This window comes from Oculina patagonica, chromosome 4, assembly GCF_052425735.1.
Source record: "Oculina patagonica isolate OP01 chromosome 4, crgOcupat, whole genome shotgun sequence".
NCBI lineage: Eukaryota > Metazoa > Cnidaria > Anthozoa > Scleractinia > Oculinidae > Oculina > Oculina patagonica.
This window is the reverse complement of record NC_135761.1, coordinates 6656799-6672117: the sequence shown is the minus strand read 5'-3', so window position 1 is coordinate 6672117 and position 15319 is coordinate 6656799. Positions and strand designations below refer to the sequence as shown.

At 36.9% G+C, this 15319-nt stretch overlaps 1 protein-coding gene across 4 annotated transcripts in view; it reads right to left on the bottom strand.

The window, feature by feature from the left end:
• LOC144649254 (uncharacterized) overlaps positions 1–15319 on the bottom strand; it is a 91603-nt gene that overhangs the window by 1611 nt on the left and 74673 nt on the right. For 3 of the 4 annotated variants that reach the window (XM_078508721.1, XM_078508719.1, XM_078508722.1), the window contains exons 2-3: positions 2585–2999; positions 34–274 (exon numbers count right to left, since the gene is read on the bottom strand). In XM_078508721.1, the coding sequence (XP_078364847.1) occupies positions 34–274; positions 2585–2980 (637 nt within the window). In that variant the 5' untranslated portion in view covers positions 2981–2999. Of the gene's footprint in view, positions 1–33; positions 275–2584; positions 3000–6394; positions 6459–15319 lie in introns of those variants that run through there. The other variant, XM_078508720.1, reaches the window with a different exon arrangement.

Sequence of the window (15319 nt, the reverse complement as noted above, 5' to 3'; positions counted from 1 at the left end):
AAGTTCATAAACAGTGATTATATTGGTGCTCACCTGCTTTAGATGCAACTTGAGCAGCGCCCATGTAGACCATTGCTCCTCCAGCAAGACAAAAAAGGCCTTCTTTTATTAAATGAGTTGTTACGTCTGAAGTAAACATTTCGATGACTTTATCTGCTTGGCTAAGATAGTCGGAACATATCTTTAAACCTTCTTCAAGATCCAACATGTCCATTTTAAGGTCGGTCGCTTCGGTTTGAGAGATTTTGTAATCTTTCTTTCCAGTTTCTCGGATCTATGCGAAAGTTTAAAAAACAATTAAAACAAGTTATTTACTATTTTATCAACTCAGCAATATACCCTACCAAAATGATAAATTTTAGTTTAATCCATTAAGTGGAATCTTACCTTTTTCGTTGTGCTCCCTGGAGTTGTTGCTAATTTACGTTACAGTATCTGATCTAACCAACGTCAAAAGTGATGGCGCGGTTACTAAATTTCTTTTCTTTTAATTTTTCTCTTTCAACACTAAAGAAACAACTCTTTCTAATTTCATCACTTGCTGAAATAAAAACTTTAGACAAAGTCGTTAAGCTAGCGCGTTTTCACTGGAGCCTCGCTTTAATGTTTATAGGGAAAAGAAAAGCGATAATTAATAAACGTGGTAAAGAAATAAGCGAACATTTCGAGATACAATTTACTATAAAAATAAGCGAAATGAGACTACGACGTTTCGAAGTCATCATGACTCCATTATTAAGTAGAAAGAAAGATAACGGTAGAGTTTCAAGTTTTCAAGTTAGGGCCTGTTTACATGATTCCGGAGACTTTTTTCCGGACGGTCATCCATCCCCATCATTCTCTGTTCTTTCTGATCCGGGAAGTCGTCTCCGGTGAGTTCATTCCGGTTTTCTTCCGGCTTTCGTTCTTGACATTTCATCTGGTTCATGTACGCAGAACGATTCTTCCGAGTGAATCACAACTCATGACCACATCGGACTCCCAGTGTGAGGAACGTATAGCCCAATGAAGCACTCTATGGTCAAGTAGTCGGCATGGCACAAAAACATGTTTGCGCGAAACATGCGCCATCTTGTTTGTCTCGCGCGCCGCGCACGTGAATCCTTTGGTTGAACCAGTCGACTCTGTCATGGAGAGATTCACCGGAACGAGTCGTTCCGGATGAATCATTCCGGATCATGTAAACAGGCCCTTATTTGTATTCAAACTTGAAACTCGACCGTTATCTTTCTTTATTTTTTTCTTTGTTCGTGATCGGGCAGTATTCTACAAATCCTGCGATCTGATTGGTTCCGGGAGCGGGCGGTATTCTCCAATCCGGCCCGCTCACAGCGGGCGGTATCCGTTGCGAGATGAATTGTTGAGTATACTTTCCGCGCGAAATCATTTTGCAGCGTTGTACGAACGAACACATGAAAGATTTGCTCTGCAAAATCGAAATAGCCGCTCACCAACTGTTGTAAATGCGAAAAGACAGAATAGAAGTGGAATTAAAGGCCTCGAAGTTCTTCTAAAGGCGAGTATTTATTTCTTTAATTATCTACAAAATCGAGTTCTAGTTTCATAGTTTGTTGAGTTTGTGGTTTCGATGTGGTTGTTTGTGCATTTTGCAATCGTTTGCTCGCCATTACGATATGCTGCGCTGGTTTTTAACTTCAATTTTGAGTAAAAACTGTCTTTTTATCGGCCACTTTTTTGCCAAAACAAAACACTAGTTGCCATCAGGTGATTCGTTAATTAAAAACAGCCAAAATAATTCTCGCAATATTGTGCCGTACGTTCAAACTACGCATTTCATTCAGTTCACTTTTGCACTGTTTATCAAAAAGAAATTATGCTGGGAATCAACGTAGAGCTTATTAATTCGTTAAGTACAAGTGTGTATAGCTATACCGAAACTCTCTATTAGTCAGATAGTCTTTTTTAGTCGGAGGAATTCTCGAACTTAATGTCCTGCAAACAGAGAACTTTCTTTATCAAAACATTCATCGGGAAGCCGGAATCTACGTTTAGTTTTGTCAATGATAAGGCTTTGGCTCGATTTTACATTTATGATATATTTACTACTTCAATTTCTTTTAACTGAATCTCTTCAGTGTAAATTTAATATGCTGAACCTTTCTGTGAATACGGTTCATTTAAGCGAAGTGACTATTTATTAATTTTATCGAACTAAATAACAAACAGCATTTTACACTCTTGCTAACCCGTCGATTAACTCAACATTGAAATGGCGCGCGTATGCAAACAAAGATTTTGTGACACAATCTTTCTAGGTTTCTTTTAAAAACAAACAAAGTAGGAAAAAAATAAAAATGTTATTCACCAGCCTTGGTCGGTCCGTATTGGGAAAAACTGTGCCCTCGGTCTTGGACCACGACCTCGGGCACAGTTTTTCCCAATACGGACCTCCCGGCTGGTAAATAACATATATTTCTACTTGATAATGGAGTCATGATGACTTCGAAAAGTCGTAGTCTTTTATCGCTTATTTCACTTACTTCAAAAGAAGTAAGCAATAGTAAATTAAGTTTAATAATATCTAAAACATAGCTGTTGTGAATTGTCTACTGATTCTCCTTACCTTTTTTTTCATCTCCCGTATCAGATCTTCGATTTCCTCACTTTTCGCTTTGATCTTTTCAAAGTAGCCTTTGATCTCTCTGACTTTTGGTTGCATCGTTGCTGGAATGTTTGGTTCATCCTCCTCGATTTTACGGGACACCATTGAAACGGCAACAGCCCTGTTTGTCACATGCACGTAGTCGCCATATAGAATCATATCGCAGGCAGCTCTTACAGGCTCAATTTGTTGACGGTCTTGCTCTGGCTGTCCGGTCATGAGGAGTTCAACAGCATTTAAATGTTCTCCTATGCTGTTTAAGGTACTCAGGCGCTCTTCAATTTCTGTGATACGCTCACCAGCTTCTTCCCTAAACTGTCGAACAGAGTTAAGGTAATGTTCCCATGACGCATCCATGTTTCTTTGATGCTCGCCCCTGTAACAAAGATTATAATTATAATATAACATTTTGACTCGGTCAGCAAAGATGGTAATTTGACTGAGTAGCAGTAAAAAGTAGCAGCAACAAAGTACCAGTAAAATCACGTTCAGACTGTGGAGAGCGTCAAGGTAAGGATTAAGGCAGTAGAAAATTCGTACAGAGGTCTTATTCCTGAAAAAAAAAATCCCTTCAGGTAATGGACGTGGGAAAAAATAATAATCCAAGCTGAAAAAGTTCCGCACCTTTCACTACTCTGCCCCGCGTGACGAGGAAATTTTGATTTACTTTCATGTTTAAAGAGTCATTTTTTTTGTTGGTGAGGCATTTCAATTTTTTTGTAGCAAAGTTATGCATCACGAGAGCTTTCATAAACTGCCGTAATTCAAGTTAAAATAAACGATGGACGTTAAATTTCCAAGAAAACCTGACAATAGGTGATACTAGCAGAATGACAATTTCAATCACTTTACCCGCCGAGCAACCAGATAATTTCCCATTTATTTGATCTTTAACCCTCGCTTTAGAAATATTCTCTCTTTTTCGGAGGGAAACCAAGGTGATTTTATTTACGAGAAGATTAAGCTTATAAGTTATACATAATAAAACCGAGCCATGATTAAGTATATTCGTATCAAAGATTAACGTCTCATGGAAAAGAATTATTTGACATGTTTCCCAGAAATTCCATCGTTGTTCCATTTTCTTCATAAATAAGCCCATGCAACAAAACGTTTCATTGTTCGAGTCCATATTTATATTACTTTTATTTGTACAACACCAAGGAAGTAAACGAAACACGATGTACAGTTCATATAGGAATTGAAATAGAGATCATGCCATTAAAGATGTCGTAATGGTATTCTGGCGAGGAGAGTGCTAGCTAGCGGAAACGCTTCTTGAGTTTTCAGTAGTTTTGCTTTAAAATCGAAATTAAACTTGACTCTTAAACTGGACTTAACAAAAATATCTTTTGAGAAAAAATCATCATATACGGGCTACACAAGAATATCAGTACTGAGCAAAAAAAAAAAAAAACTGTTCAATTTGAAATCTGGGATCGATCGATATTCAGTAGTTGTTTTCTGTGCCAAGTTCCCATTATTCTTGTTTGGGTAAGATGAACTTGAAATATTCAGTCATCCTTTTTACAATTTTAAGCCAGTATTCACTGATTCCACAAGGAGTTAACCCAGCGTATAACATCAAGCTATCCGCGAACATAGCCGCTTGTAATAGGAATGTCGGAAGTACCGAGCCACACAGTATTCAGTTAAAACTACAATCTTTGACAAAAGTAGTTGACACATTGATTTCGTTCTGCTGTTTTTATGGCAAATTTACCACTAGATTTTATTTTTCATGAATGTCTGCTTAAATACCCCCCTCCCCCCATCCAATGTTGTAAAATTGTAGCAAAGGGCTCCTTGAAACAAACTACAACATTGATAGGAGGAAGGGGGGTTGGAAAAGTGGGGTAAACGGATGAAATAAGTCCAAATAACAATAAAATAGGGCCTAAATTGATAATGTGTCAACACTTAATTTGTCAATGATTGTAGCTTTATACGAAATGTGCAATAAAAGCACACAGTTAGTCGCGTACTGTACAACGTAAGCAAACAATTACCCGATGAAGATATAAAGACCCAGTCGGTTGTTTAACAATTTTCAGAGCTTCTTATCCAACACAGGTAATTTGTTAGTATTGTCTCAGCAAAAACGCTTCGGTGTGCATTTCTACTTTAGTCGACTCGGTATGATAATACAGTATGCTAAGACACGTGTATTTTGCTGATTGGACAACCAATTTCTTCCTTGGCAGGTTGTTAGGTTTTCGACGAATCAGCTGCAGGGATCAATCAATAAATTTTCTAGGAAAGAGCTATACAGCGTGGGGCATCTTCCATAAAGATGAAATAATTCTGAGGTAATGCCTTTGTCAGATGAATGCTTGGCGTTATAATACTTTCAAAATTAAAATACTAAGTTCTAGCCTTATGCTAATCTTTTGTATATTAAATCTAGAGGTTGTCAGTTGTTCTGACTACACATACCTTCTAGTTTTGCAAGGATAATTTTCGACTGCTGTTGAAGATAAACATAAGCTATATACTGATTGTGATACGAAAATTTCAACTCGAAAATGGCAATGGTCGATATTCAACGGTCCCGTGTCGTTTCACCTTTGAGAAATTTGAGATATCTATAGATATATATTTTTCGAAAAGAAATCATGCACCCTTGTAACAAAAACTAGTTTAACATTCCGTGGACACCAAATACTGTTCCTTAGCCAAAAAGTGGGGAGTTACGTACTGATTGAAAGAGTCATGTTCCTTTGGTGAGGCAATTCCCTTTTTTAAAAAAGCAAAATTTATAAAACACGTGAACTTTTAAAACGCAATTTAAATTAAAACAGCGGAAAGACTGGCTAGACATCAAGAAAAACCCGTGACGACAAGTTAATTCTGCAAGGAATGAATACTTCAAAACGTACCCGAAGCAATCTGATCAGTAATTTTGCTTTTCTTTCTCATTTTCAACCTTCGTTTTAAAAATATCCTTCCTCCTATATCAGCAGAGAATAACGTATATCCTACATGATAAAATCCAGTATTTAGTACATTCGTACCAGAGATTCATGTCTCATGGAAAAGAGTTATTTCACATTGCATGTTTCCCAGAAATTCGATTGTAATTTCCATTTACTGCATAACTACACCCAACATCAAAAGACTTTCAGTGTTCGAGTTTGTATTTATATTAATTTCATTTCTACAACACCAAAAAATTAAAAAAAAAACACGGTGTCCAACTTCATGCAGGGATTGAAATAGACTGTGCAATAAGACCCGTTATAGTTTTCCGAGCGCAGCCGAATTGCTAGCTAGCGGAAACTCTTCTTTAGGTTTCGGTAGTTTCGCTTATTCGAAATTAAACTTGACTCTTATACTAGACATACCACAGTAATCTTTTGTAAAAAATTCAAGACAACCTGGCTTCACGAGAGTATCAGCACTAAGCGAAAATTTGAAACTAGCTAAAACTGTTAAAAGTGAAACTGCATGCCTGAAGTATTAACCAAGCGGTTGAAGGAGAAGCATATTCAGGCTATCTCTATATTAATTTCGATATCCAATAGTCATTTACCTATGCCAAGTTTACATAATTCTTGCATGGCTTTTACACTAGAAATATTCAATATCTTTTGTACAGTTTTAAGAAAGCATTCACTGATTCCTTGAGGAGTTTAACCCAGCGTATTACATCAAGTCGTCGAGTATAGCCGATTGTAACAGGAATGTCGAAAGATCCAAACCACACAATAAAGCTTCAAATGTTCATTTAAGGACATAGCGAGTCACTGTACAATGTTAGGAAGCAGTTACCTTTTATATCTGATGAAGATGTGAAGACCCAGGCGGTTGTCGAACAACTTCGAGAGCTTCTTATTTGACGCAGGTAATTTTTATTAGTGAGTGTCTGAGCAAAAACGCTTCGGTGTGAGCTTTCACTTTAGTCACTCGGTATGCTAGTAAATGGCACGTGATCAAATGTATTTTACTGATTGGACAAACAATAATTCTTTCCTGCCAGGGGACCGTTCATTTTTTATGGGGTAGGTGGGGGGGGGGGGGGGCGCTGGTGGGATTTGATAGATAGTCACTGTTATATATAATGCCCCCCCCTTCTTCATCGAAAATTTTTACTTGCCCCCCCTCGAAATTCAATTTTTTTTTCGATGACCCACCGCCCCCCCCCCCAAAAAAAAAGAAAAAACAATAATCAAGTAAAATTAAAATATATCGAGCCTTGTGACTAAAGAATGTATCAGTGTACAAAAACCACATCCCCAAATAGCTGGCATTGCCTCAACTGTTTAATGTGAATGCCGTTCTGTTAGTATGGGTTGTCTGCATTTGTAAGCAATAAGCTGTTGGGTTAAATTAATGGCGTTTGGTACATAACAAAGTAGGGGGGTCCGGGGGCATGCTCCCCCGGGAAAATTTGAATTTTCAGAACCTCAGGAATGTTATTTTGGGCATTCTGGCAAGATTATTTTACTCTTACAGAAGCCTCTTTACAACACTTAAAAGTATAATTATTTTCAGTGATCCCCCCCCCTTACAGACCTTTTTTTGGCTTGCCCCCCCTTTGAAGCCAAATTTTTTGGGATGGCCCCCCTCAAATCCCACCAGCCCCCCTACCTCATAAAAAATGAACCGTCCCCAGGTGCTAGGGTTTTCCACCAATCAGTTCTCGCAAAGAGCGATCATAAATTTCCTAGAAAAAATTATACAGTGTGACATGTCTTCTATAAAGATCAAACAATAACTCTGAAGCGGCACTTTCCAATGAATGCAAGGTGAAATACTACACGTACTTCTAAAATTAAAACATTAAGTTCTTACCTTATGCTTAACGTTTTATGTAAAACCTGAAGGTTCTGGAAGTTGTCAGTTGTTCTCAGTGATACCATCCATTGCTGTATGCAAGGAAAATTGTCGAGCGCTGCAGCTATGATTTTTTAACATAAACACCAGCTATATTCATTAATTATATTGTAATTCGAAAGTTTCAGCTCCAACAAGGCCAATATTCAAGAGTCAGTCCCCTGCCTAAATAAACATTTAACTAGTATACCTAAATGGTAGAAGTGCTGCCAAAGGGGAAGAACGATTTAATAGTATGCTTGCAGTAACTGATTTAGTTAAGGCCCCTAGCAAAAATATGGTATTATGCCGAGAAAAAACTAAAAGAGACAAAAACAAGAACAAATAAAAAGAAAATACAAAAAGTTAAGAAACTATTTACAATTTTACATCAAATAACGCTAGCGGACTTAGCACGCCTTGGCAGCAGTATACCTTTTGGTATATATGTATGGTCCATATGTAGTGGTGTTGACTTTTGGAATAACTTATATCAAGGAAGTATAAACATACGATAAAGGTGACTTATGGAAACTGATTCTCTTTAATAAAAATATACTTGAGTAATTAAGGTTGATTAAAGTGCGGGCGAGATCGATGCAAGGTGTCGTAGGATTAATAAAAGTTTAACAGACGTGTACTATGACATAATTCCTCAGGAAGCGATTTAAAATTTTATAGTCTGCACAAGAGCTCAGGCAGGATCCACTTTCGTGTATACTTTTGCCGGGTCATGTATGGTGACGCACAGCGTTAGCACTGCCTGGTTTATGCAAAACGTTTAACACCAGGCTTGCGTGACATAACAAGTCACTTAAGTAATATTAGTAAAATTAGACTGAAAAGAGCTTCGTGTCGTGTTGCAAAATTTGCCTTGAAAAGCAGAGTATGTTTCAGTTTACTTTGTGCGCGCTGAAAATCCGAGATGTCACTTGTTTGAAATCCTGCATCACGCCTGGTCACATATCAAAACGCACTGATTGGCGCTCGTTTCCGGTTTGGCCTTTGGGTACAATAAAAATTTGCTCGCACCAAAAAATAACGAGAAATACTTTGCGCATCATGGAAATTTTTCATTGCTATATATTGTTAACCATAAAGATTAGCGAAAAAACAGAACGACATTTTGGTAAGTGGAAACATTATTAAGTATGTGACGAGAAAAAAAAAAACTAATTTATACTAAAAGTAAAGGTGCGAAATAGAATAAATTAAATTGTAACTGTTCAATGTTCATGTCATTCCAGTGAGGTGTCAAAAATGATGAGAGTAATGGTGCCAAGATGACACCGAAAAGTTGTTCCGTGTTTAGTTAATTGTATTTCTAAGTTTAATGCTATATATTGTGTAAGTTCCGTAGAAACAAGTAGTGGGAATATCGTCACATGTTCCAAAGGGCAATGTTTTGCTGATGAGAAAGATAACGTTTATGAAGTCATTGCGTCATTTCCTTTGGTCTCCACTGATTCGTTATTTCTAGCCGACAAAGGTTCATTTTGCCGATGTCGCACGCTCGGCACGTGGACCGTTTATTTTCGTGTATTGCAGAATGAACTGTGGCTTCTACAATCAGCACAAGCAGGACTTAACGCATAAACGCAGTTAAGAAAAGAAGAAGGACGCACATCCGAGCTTTGTCTGCATCTTTCGCCATTATTTACAAAGCATTAGCACAAAGATCACATTGAACTCCACTGCGCATCCTGAATCTTCCATTCGCGCATAACCACAATTCCTTGCGCATTTGATGCGCATCCTTAATCTTCCGTTCGCGCATAACCACAATTCCTTGCGCCTATGATCTTTCCGCCGACCACAATTCCTTGCGTTTTGAAGAAAAAAGCGATTGCAAGCCCCTATATAGTAGTCCTTTTGCCGATTAGAGAGCTCCCTCGCTCGTTCACTTCAGGCTCACTTCGCTGCGGCAGCAACAAGATTTCGGAGATCCTTCGATATATTTCTGCAAAGGTATCTTGCACTCGTGTAGCACAAAGTAGTCATACATTCGCTGGAGACCAAGTACTTTTCCTTAGCCAAACATTGAAGAATTGCTTCTTTGTGTAAAGAGTCATTTTACATTTTAATTTGGTAAGGCAACTCTCTCATTTTATTACATCAAAAATTATAAAACACGCGAGCTTACATAAACTTATATACGTACGTACGTAAATCAACAGATAATGGCTACACAAGAATCACAGTACTGGGCGAAAATTATAGTTTGTTAACTTTCAAACTGCCGGAATTATCGACCACGATTAATGCAGAATAGCATTTTCTGTGCCAAGTTTTCATTATTCTTGAATGGGTTAAAAACTTAAAATATTCAATGTCTTTTCCCAATTTTAAGCCAATATTTACTGATTCCTTTTATTTAGTAGCTTTACCAAGAGCATTACATCAAGTTATCGAACATAGCCGATTGTATAAAATAGAAGTGTCGGAAGAACCAAACCAGACAGTACAGCTGTTTCTTGCTTTTCAAAATGTGTCATAAAAGCACATAGTGAGTCATTGTACAATGCAAGGAAGCACGATTTTTTTTATCCGATGGAGGTATGAATACCCGGGCGGTTGTTTAACAAACAGCTTTCAGAGCTTCTAATCCAGAATGTGTAGGTAATTTGGTGAGTGTCTGAACAAAAGCTCTTCGATAAGTATTTTTACTTTAGTCGACCCGGTTTGAGATACACCACGGGTGATCACTAAATATATTTAACCGATTGGATATCAATTTTTACTGAATTGCTTACGATAAAATAAACATTTCTTTCCTTACAGGTGTTTGGGTTTCTTAGAAACAGTTCCCGCAGAGACCAATCAATAATTTTCCAAGAAAATAATTATACAGCGTGAAAGATCAAACAACTCTGGAGCGACGCCTTTTTCTCTCCGATGAATAATTGATATAATAATGCTTTAAAAAAATACAATTTAAATCTAGCTTTATTTTAAACTTTTCGATATAAAACCTACAATAGATGTTGCCAGTTGTTCTCAATAATACAATCTTGCTTTTCAAGGATAAATTTTGACTGCAGTTATTCACAGTGGACAATTAATTTTAGATGATAATTCTTTATTGTGATGCAAAAATTTCAGCTTCAAAACGCAAAAGGGTCAATAATCAAGAGTCTCCTGTCTTGAATAAACATTTAACGAATTTTCAGATATCCGGTTATATATTTTCCAGAAAGGAATCAATATTAGTCATACATTCTTGGAGACCAAATACTATTTACCCAAACACTGACGACTTACTTACTTGTTTAAAGAGTCGTTTTATTTGGCGGGATTTTCATTTTTCTTTTCTAATTGTAGCAAAAGTAATAAAATACGCGAACTTTCGTGGACGTAATTTAAGCTTAAATAATAGTTGGACTGGTTAAGTTTTCAAGAGAAACCTGACGGCAGAAGATGATGCTGGAATGACCAATTGAATCCGGCATGGTACCTAAAACAACCCAATCTGGATTTCACTTTTATTTTTCATTTTCATCCTTCGTTTTGGAAATTTACTCTCTTCTTCTGAGCTAAATCAAGGCGATTTCATTTAACAGACGATTACGAATATTATAGTAAGTATATTCGTATCAAAGATTCATGTATTATGAAAGAGACTTAGTTCATGTTATTTCCCATACTGAAATACTATTGTAAGTAATCATTCCCGATTTTGTATAAATACGCCCAGCATCAAAAGAAGCTTCGAGTTTGTATTTAAATTACTCTTGTTCGTACAACACCAAGAAAGTTACTAGAGAAAGATGGTGTTCAGATTCTGCAGGAATTGAAATACAGACTGTACCATAAAATCTCGTAATATTATTGCGAGCAGAGAGTGCTGGCGCAAACGTTACGCTGCTTGAGTCTTTAGAAGTTTCACTTTACATTCGAAGTTTAACTTGACTCTAATACTAGACTAACCAAAATGATCTGATTCTCTTGAAGAAAAATCGATATATACTGGCTATCAGTTCTGAGCAAAAAAGAAAAATAAAGTTTGTTAAATCTGAAACTGTCTGAAGTAGTATTGACTACAGTTGAAACTTTATAGCATTTTCAGCCTACTGTATTTTGTTTTTCTGTACATGGGTTCGAAACTTAAAATATTTAATACATGTACCTTTTTTACAATTTTAAGCCGGTATTTACTGATTTTAACCTTAACGTGTTACATCTGGTCAACGAACATAGCCAATTGTATAAAATGAAATGTCGGAAGTACCGAACCACACAGTAAATCTCCGTATAAGAAGACAATTTCTTCGAAATGCGTCATAAAAGCACATAGTGATGAGTCACTGTACAATACATGAGGAAGTATTTACCTTTCTTATCCGATGGAGACTGATATTAAAACCCAGGCGGTTGTTTAACAAATTTTAAAAGCTTCTTATCCAACGCAGGTTTTGTGATGATTTCAAGCGAAAACTGTAACACACCGGTGTAAATTTTCACTTTAGTCTACTCGCTACGCCCATTCACGTCTCGCGATCAAATGTATTTTTCAGATTGGAGAAAAAAATTCTCTCTTGGCAGGTGCTAGGGCTTCCACGAATCAGCTTTAGAGATCAATTTTCTAGGAAAGAATTATAGAGCGCAGCATGAGTTCCATCAAATTGAAGAAAATTCCTGAAACGTCGGGAATAATGTGCTCCATTTGAAGTTTTCCCGGTGAACCCGCCATTGCGGCTGAACTGCAAAATCTGGATTAGAGGCTGCCTCTATCAAGATTGGGGTAATGTCACTTAATATCTGCCGTACCGTATTTACTCGAATAAGCGCCGCGGCGCTTATTAAATTTCTCGCGCCTCAGTGCGGCGCTTATTCGAGGGCGGCGCTTATTTGAGGGCGGCGCTTATTTAAATTTGGCGCCGAAAGAAACTTATATTTAACAGCAATTGAAATAAGCATCCTTTGCTTATCAGTATTCGTCTCTTGCTGGCAGAGTGGCGCTAGCTGTCGTGGCAAACTGTTTGCGGCCTTCACAACATTTACAAAACTATGTATTGTAAGAGTGTTGAATAGAAAACTAATAGGGAACGTTAAAACAATCACTCATAACTTCAAACATCGCTTTTGATGCAAAGAAATGTTCAAGCTTGTTTTAGAGTTGCTTTGTGTGCCGTTTTAAGTTAAACGAAATTCTTCAAATAAGCGCCGCATCGGTACTGCGGCGCTTATTCGGGGGCGGCGCTTATTAACTTTTTTGTCCCAAATGCGGCGCTTATTCGAGGGCGGCGGTTATTCGGGGGCGGCGCTTATTCGAGTAAATACGGTATGTCACAGGAAGATAACGTGCAAAAAGAGTAACGGGAATTTTAAAAATTTTCGTCAGTTAACAAAGCGTTAATTTTTGATTGCCGTTAATTTGGACGCGTCAAGTGCAGTATTCGCCTGCTGAGCTCATTAAAAGATATGTGCTACATTAATTATTACTATATATTTTGACCTAGAATTGTCAATTCGTCCGATGTTTTGACGCGTTTTAATTATTAAATCCTTAACCGATGGATTCACAAGATTTCAAGTTCCTCATCGGCTCAGAGGTAACTATTGAACTCGAAGGATCGGGATGTGTTCTTTTTTGTTCTATTCCGCTCTAGTTTACTTGGTTCCATGTGCATACCCATAGGTTGGTTTTTGCCCGAGTATGTTCGTTCACACTTAAACTGACGGACCTAGCAGATGTAGTTCAAACATTTTCTTATTAATTTTGTCTTCATTCATGTTACCAGTGGCACACAAAATGCTATCCAGAGCGTTACATAGCCAGCATTTTGGGAGGGCGTCTTTTTGGCTGGCTTTGCGGGAAAGTTTTTCAGATAAAGTTAATGGGTTCATGGGTTAGGAACATGTAATTTCCAATGTCTTTTACAATTTTAAGCCGGTATTTACTGATTTTTTAGGAGTAACCCAGCGCATAACATCAAGTTATTGAAGCTAGCCGATTGTATAAAATGGAATATCGGAGGTAACAAACCAGACAGTAAAACTCCGTATAAGAAGGCAATTTTTGGCTCGGCAAAATGTGTCATTAAAGCACATTTGAGTCCCTGTACAGTGCAAGGAAGCAAAAGAAGAAGAAGAAGAAGAAATATGTTTATTATTAAAAAAATTTTAACTTGGCAGTCCTTAACTAATTACGTGTAAATGAATAAAAAATATATATATTCAAGATTTTTTAGCCGATGGAGTTATGAATACCCAGGCGGTTTTTTAACAAACAGCTTTCGAAGCTTGCAGGTGCTAGGGTTTCTTGGAAACAGTTCCCGCAGAGATCAATCAATAGTTTTCCTCGGAAATAATTATACAGCGTGAAAGATGAAACAACCAGTCTGGAGTGATGCCGATGAATAATTGATATAATAATACTTTCAAAAAAATTCTAAAATTTAGCTAGAGGTTGTCAGTTCCTCTCAACAATACTATTTTGTCTTACAAGGAAAATTCTGACTGCAGTTAATCGCAATTGAAAATTAATTTTGGATGATTCAAGCTATATTGTCATCAAAAAATTTCATCTTCAAAACGCAAAAGGGTCAATATTCAAGAGTCTCTTGTCGTTAATAAACATTTAACAAATTTTCAGATTTATAACTTAAAAGTTATAAGTTATTTTTTCAGATTTCCAGCCATATATTTCCCAGAAAGGAATCAAATTAGTCATATTCTTGGAGACCAAATACTATTCCTTAGCCAAACACTGACGAGTTTATAACGTCCTTGTTTAAAGAGTCATTTTTATTTGGCGAGATTTTCAATTCTCTTTTTTAATTGCATGTAGCAAAAGAAATAAAATGCGCGAACTTTCAAAGACGTAATTTAAGCTTATAATAACAGATGGACTGGTTAGATTTTCAAGAAAAACCTGACGACAGATGATGATGTTGGGATGACCAATTGAATTATTGTACCTGAAACAACCCGATCTGAATTTCACTTTTATTTCATCTTTGGTTTTAGCCTGATTAATCCTTTCTTATTATGAGCTAAAGCAATGTGATTTCATTTAACAGACGATTACGAATATTACAGTAAGTATATTCGTATCAAAGATTCATGTATCATGAAAAAAACTTAGTTCATGTTATTTCCCATACTGAAATACTATTGTAAGTAATCATTCCCGATTTTGTATAAATACGCCCAGCATTAAAAGAAGCTTCGAGTTTGTATTTAAATTACTCTTGTTCGTACAACACCAAGAAAGTTACTAGAGAAAGATGGTGTTCAGATTCTGCAGGAATTGAAATACAGACTGTACCATAAAATCTCGTAATATTATTGCGAGCAGAGAGTGCTGGCGCAAACGTTACGCTGCTTGAGTCTTTAGAAGTTTCACTTTACATTCGAAGTTTAACTTGACTCTAATACTAGACTAACCAAAATGATCTGATTCTCTTGAAGAAAAATCGATATATACTGGCTATCAGTTCTGAGCAAAAAAGAAAAATAAAGTTTGTTAAATCTGAAACTGTCTGAAGTTGTATTGACTACAGTTGAAACTTTATAGCATTTTCAGCCTACTATATTTTGTTTTTCTGTGCTAAGTTTTCATTATTCTCGCATGGGTTCGAAACGCCGGTATTTACTGATTCCTTGAGGAGTTTAACCTTAACGTGTTACATCTGGTCAACGAACATAGCCGATTGTATAAAATGAAATGTCGGAAGTACCGAACCACACAGCAAAGCTCCGTATAAGAAGAAAATCTCTTCGAAATGCGTCATAAAAGCACATATTGAGCCACTGTATAATGATAGCAAGCAATTACCTTTTTTATCCGATGGAGACTGATAGAAAAACCCAGGCGGTTGTTTAACAAACGTTTAGAGCTTCTTATCCAACGCAGGTTTTGTGGTGATTTCAAGCGAA